General features: G+C 41.2%; 1 protein-coding gene across 1 annotated transcript; it reads right to left on the reverse strand.

The window, feature by feature from the left end:
• Window positions 1-66: 66 nt before the first annotated feature.
• Window positions 67-10,719, reverse strand: ACTA2 (actin alpha 2, smooth muscle). Its single transcript, XM_059851561.1, has 9 exons — window positions 10,572-10,719; window positions 7,892-8,062; window positions 6,084-6,212; window positions 4,649-4,759; window positions 4,071-4,155; window positions 3,820-3,981; window positions 3,380-3,571; window positions 2,283-2,464; window positions 67-1,509 (listed from the first exon to the last, which is right to left on the reverse strand). The coding sequence occupies exons 2-9, from the start codon at window positions 8,018-8,020 to the stop codon at window positions 1,366-1,368; spliced, it is 1,134 nt and encodes a 377-aa protein (XP_059707544.1). The 5' UTR covers window positions 8,021-8,062; window positions 10,572-10,719; the 3' UTR covers window positions 67-1,365.
• Between the last annotated feature and the right edge of the window lie 6,270 nt (window positions 10,720-16,989).

Here is a 16,989-nt window from a genome sequence, read left to right on the forward strand (position 1 = left end):
TTCCTCAATCTATCTAGAGTTAGATAAAAAGATCTAGACAGAGTTAGAAGAAAGAGCCATACAAAGTTATTTTCTTTTACAAGAGTTTATTTAGTAACTGTTCCAAGAACCTAGATGACCTATACTTTAAATAATAAGGTTAGTACAAAGAGGTTTGCAACATGTGCTAACAGTCAGAAGCTGGACAAGATCTGAAACCCTGGGGTTATGAAGACATGGTAAATAACAGGTGCTGTTGCAAAGAGCTTACAGTTTGAAAGGTAACAAGTAACAGGCAACTGAGGTAAACTATTGAGCTCAGAGAGGAAAATAGGTTAACAAAAATAAATAGCATCCTTTATCCTGAATTCTAATGCATACAGATTGCAGCAAGTTCAGTAGAAGTGACCTTTTCCAGGTCTGTCTCAGTGAATTCTTTTTATTCATATATATATACTTCTAAGACAGTATTACTGGCTTCAGTTTCTAAGCATATACTTCTAGCTGATGTGTTTAAGATTATAAATGGAATCAGAAAAATCACAGAAAAAGAAAATGGTCAAAATTATTTTAGCTGCTTTGAACACATTACTCCCCCCTTTAAAAAAAGTTCTGAAAAGAAAGTATATTAAGCCAGCTTAATTACCCTTCAGATCTTGCTAGAAATCACAAAATAAAAATAATAGTCTGCACTCATCCTGAGGGCATACAATGAAAAGTCATTTGTTTGACCTACTCTTAGTGTTTAGATATGCTCCCAAAGGAACAGTTTTTATTTCTTTAAAGAAAACACAGGATTGTTGTGGTACGTATACACCCCTGGGCCATGAATTGTAAGAAATTAGCTTTTCCAGCATGACAGCTGTGAAGTAAGTGATGTGGATAGATAATATTCCTGGATAGAGCAGATGCAAAGCAGCGTGCCCATGATATTGAACATGATATTCCTGATATTGAACAGATGCCGTGCTCCTTTGGTACTGCCTAGAACTTTGTTAGAACCACGGCTGGTTCTGTCTGCAGATTAAAATGTTTTCTGAGGCTAAACTTTGAGAACAAGCAGCCTGACAAGTGAGCATCTTCTGGCACTGGTGTCATCAAGCTAAAGGTACCACCATTTCTTTCTAGCCCAGTGGAGTGTAATAATAAATTCATGTCACAAGATGGAGCTTCAAGCCAGCTGTAATGGCATCTCCACACACTCATGGCGTGGCTTTTGTTTTTGTTTTAAATAGGAGCAGCAATTTCATAGCATATTTAAAATTTATTTTAAGAAATACACAGTATCCAATTAATTAATTACGATGAAGTATTTATGGAATGAAACTATAAGAATGTACTTCCCTGAATACATTCACACTAAAGAGGATACGAATTAAAAGCAATTTAAAAGCATTTGCGGTGAACAATGGATGGGCCAGCTTCATCATATTCCTGTTTGCTGATCCACATCTGCTGGAAAGTAGAGAGGGAAGCAAGGATAGAGCCTCCAATCCAGACCGAGTACTTGCGTTCAGGAGGAGCAATGATCTGTTTAAGAAATAAAAAATGAAGTACAGCTGTCTACTATGAATAAAATACATTTTTATACAAAAATACTAAAGCAGTGATATGTGATATTAACAAAAACACTGCACCTATGTGCTTGTGCTATCCATTGCTGCAAGCAGGAAAGTTTAGAATTTGTTATATAAATCTATACCCTCAAATTCTCTGCCTGACTCAGCCTCCTCAGTGACCCCTATCCCTGGTGCACTCATGTACTCCTGAGTGTATATGAGAAAAGGGGAGATAATTGCACTGGAAACATCATGACAGTCTAGGTGGGCTTGAAAAAGTCAATGACCTATGGAGCACTACTTTTGGTATAGCTGATAAAATGTTTGTAAAGCAAAGAACAGAAGACTTGAAGCAGCAGAACAAAGAGTAGTTTTTCAGGGTCTCTTTCAAACTTGTAAGCCAAAGACAAAACCAGCATTTCCTCTTTCCTGTGTCCATCAGACTAGAAGGGCTGAAGAGGTTCACATACAGCCCCAGCAGGAGAATTTATGCTTCTGGGTTCATGCTGTTTGTTGGCCACATTAGGACATTTGACTGAAATCAACTTGAGCAAGGAAATGAGAGAAAGCTCTCTTTTTCCAGCACCAAAGTTACCAGTTGGTGATTATTTGCTAGATAATCCAGATGTGATTCAGAATGTGTTAAAAGCACTTACTTTGTAAAGTGTTGCACATTTCACTAGATCTTTGAGTACTTTGTAAATGCCAGTTCATATAATCTACAAATGGTTGCACCATACATACCTTGATCTTCATGGTGCTAGGAGCCAGAGCAGTTATTTCCTTCTGCATCCTGTCTGCAATACCTGGGTACATTGTGGTGCCTCCAGAGAGCACATTGTTGGCATAAAGATCCTTTCTGATGTCTATGTCACATTTCATGATGCTGTTGTAAGTGGTTTCATGAATGCCAGCAGACTCCATGCCTGGGGAAGGTACAGAAGAACACTGTGGAAGCTGCTCCATACGGAGACTTAAAATTGTTAATGCAGAACTGATATGCTGTTTAGTCACTCTTTGGAAGACGTCAGTCTCAGAGCTTTGGAAATCTGGAAAGTCATTTTGCAGTTGCCTAAATTATTTGCTTAAGAATTCTTTGGTGTACAGCCCTCCTCTTGCCATTACACACAGCAAGTCCTCCTTAAAAAGAAAGTTGGGGGTGTGGAATAGCAAAGTTTCCACTAGGCTTCTGCAGGCAATCTCAATTGTCCTAAGAATTCCTTATATGGTCTTGGAATAATTCGGGTTATTTCCTTTTTTTTTTTTTTTTCCCCTTTTCAAATTAAGTCAACTCAGAGACAGAACAGTCAAAATGTGTCCTAATACCTCTAGCTATGCAACTGCTTTATCACTGAGTTGAAATTCTGCCTATTGGCAGAACTGACACTGGATTTCTGTGTGACCTAGTTGCAAATCTGCCTTCATGGATGTTGATTAGCATGGCATCATCTTGGCTTTGCTCTGAAAAGGCGGTGAACCATGGATTCAGGATTTGGAGCAGTCTTTTGGAAAAATAAAAGTAGGTCTTGCTGCCTGCATGCCCCTCCCACCTCTTCCCACTCCTGGCAAGCACATTCAAACATACAAAATGGCACAGACCCAATGCCAGAAGGCAGGAATAAACATTGTGGGTTTATTTTGGGAAAGCATTTTGGCTAATTGTTTAATGTGAAGTTCTTCCCACCACATTAATAGACCTGTTCTAAAAGACTGTTTTATAATGGGTGCTTCACACACTCGTGTGTAGGTCTGGGTGAGTTAGTGATGGGGCGCAAGCGAAAGGAAATAGGGACTTGGTGTTTCTGTGCAGTTTACCAAGGCAGAAGAGTCACTGAACCTACCAATGAAAGATGGCTGGAAGAGGGTCTCTGGGCACCGAAAGCGTTCATTTCCAATGGTGATCACCTGACCATCAGGAAGCTCGTAGCTTTTTTCCAGAGACGAGGAAGATGCAGCAGTGGCCATCTCATTTTCAAAGTCCAGGGCCACGTAACAGAGCTTTTCCTTGATGTCACGGACAATTTCACGCTCCGCTGTAAAGAGGATTCAGTCTTTAAAATGGCATTCAGGAAGGACCCAGACATGTTGACTGATTGTTCCCTTTCACCCTCCAACACCCTCCCCGTATTTTAAAGAAATCCTCTGCTAGTCTTTCGAGGGACTTTCATGTTGGAGACCTTCCCATGCCTGTTCAACTGCAGAACCACTGATGGCGCTTCTGAGGCCAGCAGAAACACTGCCCGTGAAGAAGGCTCCGTTTCGGCCCGCGGCGTGCCCTTACCAGTGGTGACGAAGGAGTACCCGCGCTCCGTCAGGATTTTCATGAGGTAGTCTGTCAGGTCCCGGCCCGCCAGGTCCAGGCGCATGATGGCGTGTGGCAGGGCGTAGCCCTCGTAGATCGGCACGTTGTGGGTGACGCCATCCCCAGAGTCCAGCACGATCCCTGTGGGACAGTCACATGCAGTTCATTCCCATCCAATGGTTCCCACGGAACCATTGCAAGCACCTGTGCCACGTTCCCCTGAGGCTTACCTGTGGTACGCCCAGAGGCATAGAGGGACAGAACGGCTTGAATAGCTACATACATGGCTGGCACGTTGAACGTCTCGAACATAATCTGAAATGCAATTAAAATAATCATCTTAACACTGAAGGGTTTAGCTTAGTTGAAGCAATTTACTTAAAAGGAGGTAGAATGCAAGATGTTCATATTTCTCTATGCTTGGTAAAAGCAAGAAAGGAAAATACAAGATCTAAATCCAAAAATATTTTGTCCTGTAAGGTATCTCCCTGTATTTGGCCTGTATCTTTATAATATTAATATAGTCACAGGCACGTATTAAAGATAATTTTGTAATAGGCCTGGGCATAAAAACAGATTAGGATGACAAAGTTTGGACAGACTGGAGTGCTCACATTCAACGTGGATACGGTGATTTTCTAAACTATATGTAATATTATGTAAATATGACAGGTGGTCACTATGTGCTTTCCATCTTCCATAACAGAGAGACACAGACTGCTGGACAGCATGACTAACTGGAAGGATGACATTCACATCCTGTTGAATGAAAAGGTTGGACTATTCCACAGCTTTAGTGGGAGCTCACCTGTGTCATTTTCTCACGGTTGGCTTTGGGATTCAGGGGTGCTTCAGTCAGCAGAGTCGGGTGCTCCTCAGGCGCAACCCGGAGCTCATTATAGAAAGAATGATGCCAGATCTGAGGATAATGAGAGAAGCCAAGGGAAATAAACACCATCAGTCAGCAGCTCAGCACCCTTCCAGACGGGTACTGAGCTCCAGCACTCTGCTTACAGCTCTAGATAGAGGCTGGTGATGTTTCTCATGCAGTTGTTCTTACTGCTTTCACAGAGGCTACCAGAACAACTCTAGAAAGAAAAGCACCATCCTCAGGCTTTACTACCAGAAATATATGACTTACTTTAAGGACACATAAGGAAAATTAATACAGTACTCTTACAACAGAAAAGACAGAACAGGACACGCTTGGTTCCAGCAATGCTATTTCAAATATGACTGAAAGGGAAACAGCTCCAGAACAACTAAGAAAACATACACAGAGTTCAATAGATAACAGGTCTCTTGACAGTTTCCTCTTTTAGTTTGTACAGGCCAGCCCAAAAATTCAATTAAACAAATGAAGATAAATGGTTTTTGATGTTGAAAGTCAACTTGTGTTTATCATCTCCACACAATTTGTTCCTACAAGCTGTAAAAATCTGAGGCCAAATGAGGCAGTGAGGAGGTTAATACACTGATCAGAAGTAAAACAACCTGAGATTTCAGTCTGAAGGCCAAGAAGTCTTTCCTAAGCTTGTTTTCAAGCTGGTGGTCATTAGGGACTGGTTGATATGTTTGACATCTAAAAGATTTTGCTTTCAAGCAAATTCTACAATACTGAGAGTCATTAAGTGCTGGGTGACTCCACACACTTACAGTGTGTTGGGATGTCCAGACTGTTCCAAATATCCCTATTTTCACAGAAAAACATTAAATGGAGATACCATTTTAGAATTAGAAATTATATTATCTGTACAGACTATGACTATAAACATGGTTCTGGAAGCCTTTCAGTCAAATACTGGCTCTGAAATGGATGCATTGCACTGCAATATTGCTAATCTTCCCAGAATTAAAAGGTATGTGTATAAACACTGCCCTTCTCATCAGAATCACATACATGCTTTGCATTTTTGCAGAAACAGATACCTTCTTAAATTCCTTTTTTTACTAGCAAATTGATCTATTCCTCTTTCTTTCTTCCTTCACTTCTCTCTTCCCCTGCCCCCTTCTCAATAACTAGCAAAGATCAGGCTGGAGTAAAAGAACTCCTAATTACAATTTTGATGTACTCCTACTCAAGCTTTAGATGCACGTTAACTTTGGCTATTAACAAGCTTCTCCTTGAACCGTACTGGGTAGCATGACACTTTCATCTAAAATTTAGTGGATATTCTGTAAATATTTGGTTCACATAGTTCTGTTTACCAGTAGTACACACTGACTTCTCAAAGCTGAAATACCTTCTCCATGTCGTCCCAGTTTGTAATGATGCCGTGCTCTATGGGGTATTTCAGGGTCAGGATTCCTCTCTTGCTTTGAGCCTCGTCACCCACATAGCTGTCTTTTTGACCCATACCAACCATCACACCCTATAAAATAATTCAAATTGTGTTAGTCTCTCAGAGAAAAGTGTCATAAAGTAGACAGAACATTAGCTGTGAAACAAATCCAGTTGCTAGTTATAATAGTTACAACATAGTTTACTAATACTAACAAATGGAGTAATATCTGTTGCTCTTAAATTGCCAATATTAAATGTTTCATTATTAACTCTCTGGAGTTCATATTTCCACTACAGTTAAGTAAACAGAACAAGTACAATATTAAATGCATCAAGATAAAGTGGGAAAACTGAGTTGTTTTATGTTTGTTATTATTTAGGGATGAACAGTCTGCCAAAGTGAAGTAAAAGCAGAAAGTGATATTGTGCCATCTAAGGGTCAAGATCGAGTGATACACACATTTCCCAAAGCTTCAGTTTCAACATTTTTTAATCCTCTGTTTGAATGCCATAATACTGTAATAAGGGATGGACAATTTAAATCTACTGTGTGGACTTCTTTACAGATATTTTCATGGATCCTGTAGAAATTATTGAAGGACCAGAAGCTGGAAACTACTCTGGATATACGCTAGTCTCTATGTTAAAGTTAGAAATAATGAAAGAAAAATAGAATATAGTAGGATCCTCTAAGCTCATAATACCCCTATCAGAACTTAGTCATTAGAGATTCCAAACGTTGGCATCTCTAAATCCATGTCTTAAAAAACAGGCATCCTGGATTTGCAAATTTTAACGAGATGATGCATCCTAAATGATCAGGAAAGAAAGGTTCTAGAAATCTGTATTTATTTCCACTGTAACTATATGGTTTGGTTTTGAGCAATTACTATCATTTACACTAGCTACAGATGATGGCATTTGAATGCGCTTTTCAAATTATGGTAATTCCCAGAAGCATCAGTTAGCCCTCCAGTCCTAGTTGCTATATTGAAAGGCAGGTATTTCTCCAATCCTGGAGAACTTAAAATGCATTTGCTGGGTATATAAAGTTTTCATCTTGCAAAGAGCCTGCCTCTTTCCACCAGGGCCTTGGATGACATAGAAGCAATTAGGTGGATCTGTTAATTACTTGGATTAGTTTGTTGTGACCTAGACAAGCTGCTCTAATTCATGCTGATGGTGATCTGTCTCATAAACTCTCTATAATTAACAGCTTAGATAATAAATTTATTCTGCAAACTATTAAAATACAGTGGAATGCATCATAGACTCAAATGAAAACCTTGAAGCTAAGGAAACTCAACCCTAGACAGGTACCCATTTCTGGTACAGCTTAATGAATAAAGTCAGAAAGGTTAGGAGAAAGCTAACTGAAAACTTCTGCTTCCTCCTTTAGTCTTCCACACATTACCTATTATCAGCTTTAAGAGCAGTCATAATTTCCAGATCTTCCTGTGATGGGCTTATTTGGATTTTGGGTTGGGTTTCTTTAACCTAATTTTACTCACCAAGTTCTCTGGGTGATTCAAAATTAAGGGGAAGGGAAATGATGGCATAGAAGGGAGTGAAAAATTTTAGAAGGATTCCTTTACAAGGCAAAAGACCTCCCTTGATTCAGGAGTGTGTGCTGCTGGAAATACAGTGTTACACAGATGACCCCAGGCTGGACTAGCCCAAACACAAACGGCCCTGGCTGAAGAGCTGGGGACAGGGCAGCAAAGCCTTCTACAAGCCCAGTAAGGAACAACCAAAGTAGTTCATCACCTGGTGCCTGGGACGACCCACAATGGACGGGAAAACTGCTCTTGGAGCATCGTCTCCAGCAAAGCCGGCTTTACAGAGCCCCGACCCATTGTCACAAACAAGGGCAGTGCTGTCCTCTTCCTCACACATCTTCCACAGCAGTGCCTGTGGCCTTCCAGACAGAAAACAGCTCTGTGAAAACAGCAGGGAAGAACTAAGTCAAAACCAAAATCACACTCAGGTAGCAGAGCCACCCTGGCTACCAGGACCTGCAAGGAGGGGAATGGCCTCAGCTGGGAATCACAAGGACTGCGGAGCTGTGGGAGGGAATGGGATTCCTTCTGAAAGCATGAGAGGTATCAACCATGCCTGTGTGCACTGGAGATTATCCAGGGAATTCCAGAGGAGACTTCCAGCCCTGCAGCATGGGCAGAGAGATCAGGGAGCAGCAAATGTTTATCTAAATTTGGTCTCAGAAATCCACGGCTGAGGGAGGGAGATAAAAGAGAACACTGGACCGACAGCTGCAAAAACAAAGATTCATTTGCATTGAATTCAACACAACTTCTCCTGCTTTTCTATCACCCTGACAAAATCCTGACACATGTGGATAGCTGATAAAAGGTAAGAACACTTCACCTTCCCATTCTAGTCTTGGGCTTCCCAAAAACCAACTATATTAAATGCTATGCATGTTCCAGGGGTGTTTTCCTGGTGCAGATATTAATCCACTGGTGAAGATGGCCAGTTAAGTTTACATTTAACCTTTTAAAAAGGTAGAAATTTTCCAAATTAAAAAGGGGAAAAGAAAAAGAAGCAAGTCTTTTCCAGTTCTCCCCTAATCAGTCAGAAAACTAAACCCACCTTTAAAATTAAGTCAGAGACAGCATGTGTTTTAAAAAGAGGCCATAATGTCTATCATCATTTCAAAGCAGCTAATAAACTACATTTGTAGAGTGACAGAACAATTTATGCTGGTTCCTTGGCTCAGTAAAAAGAAACTGTTTTCTTCCTCTGGCAACAGGAAGATAATATGGGTAATAAAAATGCTTTGAAGGCTTTGTATTGAAGTCAATTATAGAAACAAGCACTGAATACCAGGACTCAAGAAGATCTATTTGCTCACAATTTATAGCGTGGTAGGGAATCACTTGGCCCACTCCAAGCCTGGGCTTCCATGCAGAGTTCAACAAATTGCAGTGTGTTAACAGCTAAGGGAGACAGCTGTCATCCATGGACCAGCTGGCTCCACATGCAGTCTCCAAAACCTTCCGCTGCAGGAATACTGGAAGTGCAGGCAGAAATGAGAATGGGGTCAGCAAGAGCCATGGCCAGTGAGCAAGGGAGGCCACAATCTTTTAAGCCTCTGCAATGGATGGAACAAGCACAGACAGTTCTCCCAAATGCTTCATTTGAGATCCTCTGTCCCTCCCCAGCCAGGCAGCCACGAGACATGGCTGCAGCCCTGCTCCTGCAGGCTGCGTGGGCAGAGCTCCCAGGAGAAGACAAGGATAGGGAAATCCTAACTGCATTCCAGGTATTTTATCATTATAACTGTGGAAGGAAAGTAAGTTGCAATTTTTTCATTTATTACACTCCTTAGGCTCTTTATATTAAAATATTTACTGAATGGAGTACAACTGTTATCTAGCATGAATGAACAGACTGGTTTGGACAAACCATTTCCTAATTAGGAAATATGCTTTTCAGCCGTCTGTTTTTGGAACAGCCTTTGAGGTCAGGGGGGTTGTTCAAACCAATGCAGCTAATGCAATGCCAAAAATCACTTGGGGGAGGGGAAGAAGGGGGCAGGAGAGGCTACATTTCTGAGCTTAGTGGACTCTAAATGAAAACCATATTTAGTAATAAAGCACAAAATGTTGAAAAAATCAGACAGAGGGCTCTGCTACCAACCAATGAGTTACAGCTCAGGACTGCCATGGCAGGCAGTAGCAAGATCTTAGAGCAGCAAATGTCACTGAGTGCTGTGGAAGAAAGGAAATTTTTCATCCAAGTAAACAGTACAGTCTTTAGCCTCTTTCTTCTCCCTGCTTTACATGCAAATATAATCAATCACCTCCCCAATCTCCCCAATAAATTATAAAGAGAACTCCAGCTCCACAAGTGCTGTGTGTAGCCTGTTTGTTAATGAATGTTTGGCATTTTACAGAACAGTAGTTTCATATACATAGAGACAAGGATGAATACACATGCATCCTCACTTATCCTATTAGACACTGCTGATTTGCATACTTCCAGCTCTTCCTGCAGTCACATTCCACAAAACATTCTTTGAACTCACACTTGATTCAAAGCACTGAAGCAAATCTGCTAAGAAACACTACCACACACCCCATCAGGAGCTCTGTCCCAAACTAACACCCCAATGTCACACAGGTTCATTTAAACCAGAGTATATCTGCAATTCCAGCAGTGGCATTACACAAACCATTTCTTTGTACGCTTGCTGAAGTGCTGGTAGAAGCAGTGAAATTATTAGGGTAGAACTTTTCCTTTCAGAGTATAAAATAAAGACAACTCAGTATAGATATTACAAGCATTTTTTCAACTCAATTGTAATAAGTCTTTTAAGCAAATTACAGCACAGCAGTACCTCCTCCTGAACAGCTTCCACTTGGCATTATTTAATTGCAATACTCCAGTAACCTGTAAATCATGCCATTGGTTCCGTGCCACTTACCCTGACAGTGCTTGGCTGAGGATGGCTGCTCCAGGGTGGTACACTGTGTATCTGCAACCCCAGAGGTTATATAGCCCCTTCAGCTCTTCTCCTCCCACTAGCCTCCCAAACAAGGAGCAGAGACAGACAGAGACAGAGCTGAAGTCTCTAACAAAACCATATAGGGACCTTAATACAAAAAACTCTAATCTGGGTGGCCACAGGCCCTGGGTCTCTTCCACTGCATTCCAGTGTAGAGCTCATGAAACAGGAGGAGACTTTCAGCTGTGTAAGATAAACACTTTAAAACTTCAGGAGAGTTGCTAAAATACAGAGAGAGTGTGCCCACAGTAGACATCCTCTGGCAGGAGGATCATGTGTTCAAATAAGAGAGGTCCAGGACCTCACAGTAACATCCAAGAAGCAGAATGAGAAATTGGAAGAGCAGTCACTTATAACAGGGAAAGTCTTTTTAAACAAGCACCTTGTTGTCATTGAAAATTTTGATAAAAACAATGAATAAATAATTTTGGCCAGCTACACAGCTGCTCAATTTTTCTACAAAGTCTCTTTAAAAGCTTATAGTTTTGCTTGTATAAGAAATATTGCCCACAGCCTTTAGGGTAGTAAAAAAAGTACCGGCTGTTGTACAAGATTCACAGAGAAGTCCTTGAAGGTTGTGAAAATGTTCATTTGAAAGATTGTTATGATCCTCTCTGGTCTGTGATGGGTTAGAATCCATTCTTTTTCTTTGAAAACCTTTTTTTCCAGCTCTAAGCTCTGCAGGCCAAATTTGCCCTAGAGCTGCTCCACTGACGCCCACAAATCTGGACTGCCAGAAACTCACATCCCAAATTGTTCATAATAAAGTTGTAGAATTTTATAACCCCAGCTATCTTTTTCACTGAACACACTTTTAGCAAACAAAGGAACAGTTCTCACAGTACAAGTTATTTTCAGCACAGGCCTGGATTTCTACAGCTGTAGCCAACTGTTCTGTGGACAGATTAATTCTGGTGAAGCAGCCCTTTCACAGCCAACAATGTTTTGTCATTAAGTTTGTACAACAGACAAGAAACAGCATCCCTTAACTCCTTACAAATTCAAAAGTTCTCCAAGCACACAAGCCAAGAGAGATGTGATAATCCAAGTTAGATTCTTGCTTTGCAAGTCTTGTTACAACAGGGAGAGGCACCGTGCCTTTGTTTATGGAGTGCTTGCTGGCTGAGTAGCTTTCATGCAAGAAAACCTCCCAGAAAACCACAGTGAAAGTTTTTCCAATGTGAAAATTTAAGGAATAAGCTACTAGCAGAGATAGTAAATAGGCAGAATTATGGATTGAACACCAAAAGGAATTTAACTTTTAAGGAAAGGAACTTCTAAGGAATGTAACTGCTTTGGAGAGTCAGAAGCAGAAGCTAACAAGTGTTGGAACGTGAACCATGCAAAAGCTATTTATTTCACTTCCATCATCAGGGAAAAAGACAGAGATACTAAAAAAAAAAAAGGGGGGGGGGGGGAAGAAAAAGAAAAAGGGAAAGAAAAAGAAAAAGGGCAAGAAAATGAAAATACCCATTGAGGTAAGCAACCCAAAACTAAGGATCTAAACAGGCCCTTTTTTGCATATCTCCAACTGACATTCAAAGGACAGCCAAAACCAAATTCTTAGTTTTTAAACAACACTCAACCACATAGCTGAGAAAACTTGCATACCTCATATAGAACATATGGTATCAGATCAGGGAACCTTGGTCAGGGGGAAGGGGAATTTCACGCAGCAGAACCCTTCAATGCAGTATCACGTCTGATTTCAATACAAACATCAATTATCTAGACCAGAAAAAAAACACTCCAAGGTTTTCAGAAACATCATCCTTGAATACTTAGACTGGGACAAAGATTCAAAAAAATCCTAACTTTCTGCCTTACTGAGCAGAAGTTCACAATCCCAAAGAAAACTTGGTGGTGATTGTACTGTAGTGGGTACAGCAAAAGTGAGACTGCAGAGCCAAGTAAACAACCCTTCAGCAGAGCTGGCACATCATCCACGCTGCTCCTTGGCACAGCTAGAAATACAGGCAACAGTTTTCTACCTTTGTGAACATAAAGGAGACAATGGCCACGCAGATATCAGAGACTGGACCTCTGTTAAGCTTCATCATGATTCCTGTAACCTTACCCTAGTGCACACCACAATCACTGCTGGTGGCAGTGGGGGCAGCAGCAGCCCCTTGGCTGCTTTCAGGAAGGGTTGTTTGGGTGGGGATCACATATCACCTTCCCTGCCATGGGCACCGGAGATTTCAGGGTGCTTGTGAAAAAGATACAGCTGACAGATACAGAGTCTCACTCAGAGCAGGCAGGTGTTGATATGGTGATACAGAGTAAACAGCAGTTCTTTGGAAGGAGCTGCCCTATGGAGGATGCTAGTTAGAGGCAGGCACAGGCAGACTAGAAGAAGTGAGCCCAGAGGCTGACTGAGCAGTAGTGAATGGAAACACAGCAACAGCAGAGGGAAAATGCAGAGGTGCTGCCCAGCCTCAGCTCCAGAGCACAATGAAGAGCACTGCTCAGCAGGCAGCTTCTCTCTGCAGTGGGACGTTATGGAAAATGCCAGAGCAGGAAGGAAGGAAGGCAAACAGGTGAACTATACAAGGAAATTAGGTCAGTCCAGCTCCAAGGACTTTAGAGAATAAAAGAATTTCTTTTCTTTTTTGTGCTCCATGCTGAAGTTATGATCACAAAAATATTTCTGTACATAAAAGCTCTTGTGAAAAAAATGGCATTGGTAGCCTAAACCTTTCTTCTCAGTAACTTAGGTCACTGACAGAGGGGCAAGGGGAGAGGGAAGAATGAACTTGTCATGAGACATGAATGAGAACCTAAAAAGAATTGTGTAGAAAAAGTCTGAGAATCAAGCCTAGATGCTGGGGGTCAAAGCTCTGAACCCTCCTCTGCAGCTATGGACAAATAAGAGCTCATGTGAAATATATCTATATATATGGAGTGGGGCTTTGGGGTTTTTTTTGTTCTTTCAAGGAAAAGAACAAAACACCATTCCTGAAAGTAGTTTAGCTTTCCCTCTGGAGGCCACTTCCAACACAAGCTTCTGCTGCCTTTCAGTCCTTATCCCACTCATTTGTACAGAAACTGCACAGCACAGTTTGCCTGGTGTGTCCATTCCCAAGGTCCTTGTTCTTTGTATCCATAGCCAAAACCTATGGTTTTTATTTAACTCCCCTGAGAGCTTCTTAGGTTTTCCATGCTAAACCCTTTTGCAGTCTGCATCACAAGAGTATGTCTGGAGTACAAACACAGAAAGAAAAAGAAGAGGAAAACTAATTTTGCCCCTCTCCTCAGTAGCTTTTCCCCGATCTCTTAATAGAGATACCAGCAAAGCTCCAATGCACATTGGGTACTCTTCTATTGACTTCCAGCATCTTTCCATGTATCAGTGGAAATTTAGCTACACCTTCCTTAAGCTCTTTCTTTTCACTAACTATGGATTGTCATATGGACACAAAGTGTGCCTGGGACTTCATGGCAGCAGGGGCTGTAGATCCACCCATGCCTAGGAAATGGGCTCCAGCTGGCCCCAAGAATGCCAGCTCAGAGGCCCAGCACCAGTGGGTAGATGCCATACTTTTTTGGTAAAGGAGGACAGAAGCTGCAGGCCTATCCCAGTCTATAGAAGAATGTGAATAAAGTAATCCCTTTGCTTTACTTTATAAGGGAAAACAACTTCTGAGATGTGCATGGAGACCTTCCTGCCTCCAACCAATTGGCTGTTTAGGAATGAGGCTCTGCTAAATATGTCTCTGGCTCCCTTTTATTTGGGGATTCCTTTCATCTTCGTAACATTAGCAGAATCTCTAAATGTTTTGGTTTGTCTGGCTTCAGGCCCTCTCCTCTATCTCATTGATAGGCTTTACACATCCCCACCCCCTATTTTGAGAAAGACAGGAATAAATAAGCTTTAGGGAGCAGAAAGTCACTCTAATAACCTGATTCATTACAGCTGTCACACAGTAAGCATCTGTAAAGTGTCAGATTAACCATAAACTGTCAGACCCATAGATTAGCTTTCTCTGTGATTGTCAGGCTCCTGCACCAGTCCCTCTCTATTAACTAAGATAAAATTGCTCTAATAATTTTCAAATATGGCAGTTTTCAACCTTTAAAATTTGGAAAATAGTTTTGCCTTTGCTCTTCAAGAGCTAGAGGAGACAGTGTTTGCCATCTGGGCCTCTTAAGTAGGCTGATGAAGAATGTTAATTCACAAGCTTCCTTCATCTTCTTAACAAGGTATCTTCCTCTATGGCAATGTGGCAAAATTATCCTTCATTCGAAATCAAAGGAACATGTTCAAAGTAAAAATGAGATTATGTCTCCCCCATCATCCTTCTTAGATAAATAAACAGCACATAAGCACAAGACCTGTTGGGTCAGGCTGATATCCATATAGCTCAGTATCCTGTGTTTGAGATTTCCTGATAGCAGATGCTTGGAAAGAAATGGGACACCTACAGTGGTCATTTTCTTCCTATATCCTCTCTCCTTCCTTATGTAAAGCAGAAGGATTTCTTGAGAGAGGAGCTTGTACCCATATCCTCATGCGTAATAGATGCAGATATATATAATATTTTCCCTCCATAAATTTGACTAGTTTTGAATGCCCTTAAAGATTTTTTTTTTGTTTTTTTTTTTTTTGTTTTTTTTTTTTTTTTTGTTTTTTTTTTTTTGTAGAAAGAAGCACTGCATTTTGCGTGCGAGGCTCCTCCCATGGCTCGGAATCTAACTGGTGTAGACATCCCTAATGTCACAAGGAAAGCAACAAATCTATCAGAAAGATAGTCAAAGGAACTCTGTGTATCCCAAGAGCTGCAAATCCAGCAGAGATCCTGGGTAAGCCCCCAGGCCACTGGCCAGGGCAGAGCTCTGACCCACTGTGTGCAAACTCTCAGCAGCCCCTCAGTAGCTGGGTCGCAGCTCCTACTGACATAACTGGCCAAAATTGCACTGTAGGTAGGTAAGGCCTCCCAACAATGTTACATTGAAACAGCTCTCAAGAGCCAGATTCCCCGTGAGGATTAGAACCTCTGCAGCAACAAGCTATCCAAGCTCGTCAAAATGTAAATGACATCTTCCCACCCCAGCGCTGCTGCAAACAAGTGCTGTACCTCTAGGGAAGTCAGACCTACACCGCCTGTGCGTGGGACAGGGAGGGTCCAGGCGCCCTTCCTCCACAAAACTTCCCAGACTCAACAAGGTCATTTCTTTCACTAGCAAATTTAATAATTTGCTGTAGTGCCAGAGTTTCACTTTTTGGCTCTAGATGATGGCGAATTGTGGAGTCACTGACCACAAATGTCACCAAGGTGGTACCTGCCTCTCCCAAAGGGCCAGCCCTGGTCTCCATTTCTTGCTCCTGGCACTGGGTTTAGAGCATTCAGAGTCTAAGTGTCACTGCTGGGCAGGACAAGGAGATGTGGCCACACTGCAACTTCCTTGTCTTCTGTATGAGTCACTCAGCACAACCTACAAAGAGCTGAGAGCACAGCTGAACTTTTTTTTCTTTCTAAACTTCACAAGAACCAGTAAATAGCAGTGAAGGAATGAGAGTTAAGTGGCAATAAGCCAAAGAATGTACAAAATATACAAGGGGAATTCTATCACCTTTGTGACTAAAGTGAACACATACTTTTAATAAAAAGGAAAAAAAAGGAAACCTACTTTTGGAATTGGCATGCCATTATATGAACGTGTATGCTGCTATTTGTAAAAGTAAAAAATAATGTGGCAAATGCGGTCATATTGAATACATGTGCATTTCTGTACCAGAAAAAAGAAGTCAGAAGTCAATTCGAAAGTTTGTAAAATCTGTTTGGGGCTTTTTTGATTTCAACTCCACTGCAAGAGGACGTTAAAAGACCCATCAATAAAGCTGGGCATGGACATCGCAGCAAGCATGAATTGCCTGCATCCACACAGGTGTTACAAAGAGGCCAAAGTGCCTCCAGAAAAATCAACACTTACTTTTATTAGCCCTTAAAAATGCTTGTGGGGTTTTCCCCAGGGAGAAAGGCAGCTTAACAAAAACTTCCAGTATACAATGACAAGAAGTAGCTAATTACAAACATGCCTGATGAACACACCACTCTAAGTCAACCTATCACAGCTGCCAATACAGAATTCAAACAACAAAAATAAAAGGAGAAAATATAATAAACATTGAGAATTAGGCTATATAAAAATGACTTCTTGTAAATTTTTTTGAGGATTATTATAAACATAGTTGTAAAAGCCCTCTAAACCCCTTTACATTCTAAAACATTAAAAAACCAAACAACTGCAGATCCAACATATACAGAGTAGCATGAGAGCTGCCTCTGAAGCCTTACTGCACATGAGTGCAGGGAAATCACTGCTGAGTGGGTGG

The sequence above is a fragment of the Haemorhous mexicanus genome, chromosome 7 (genome assembly GCF_027477595.1).
Source record: "Haemorhous mexicanus isolate bHaeMex1 chromosome 7, bHaeMex1.pri, whole genome shotgun sequence".
Classification (NCBI taxonomy): domain Eukaryota; kingdom Metazoa; phylum Chordata; class Aves; order Passeriformes; family Fringillidae; genus Haemorhous; species Haemorhous mexicanus.

Coding starts and splice junctions, on each gene's coding strand:
- ACTA2 (XM_059851561.1), bottom strand. CDS start 8,020: ATGTGTGAGGAAGAGGACAGCACTGCCCTTGTTTGTGACAATGGGTCG. Junction 3,982..4,070: donor TGCCTCTGGGCGTACCACAG/GTAAGCCTCAGG, acceptor ACTGTCCCACAG/GGATCGTGCTGGACTCTGGG. Junction 1,510..2,282: donor CTAGCACCATGAAGATCAAG/GTATGTATGGTG, acceptor TTTCTTAAACAG/ATCATTGCTCCTCCTGAACG.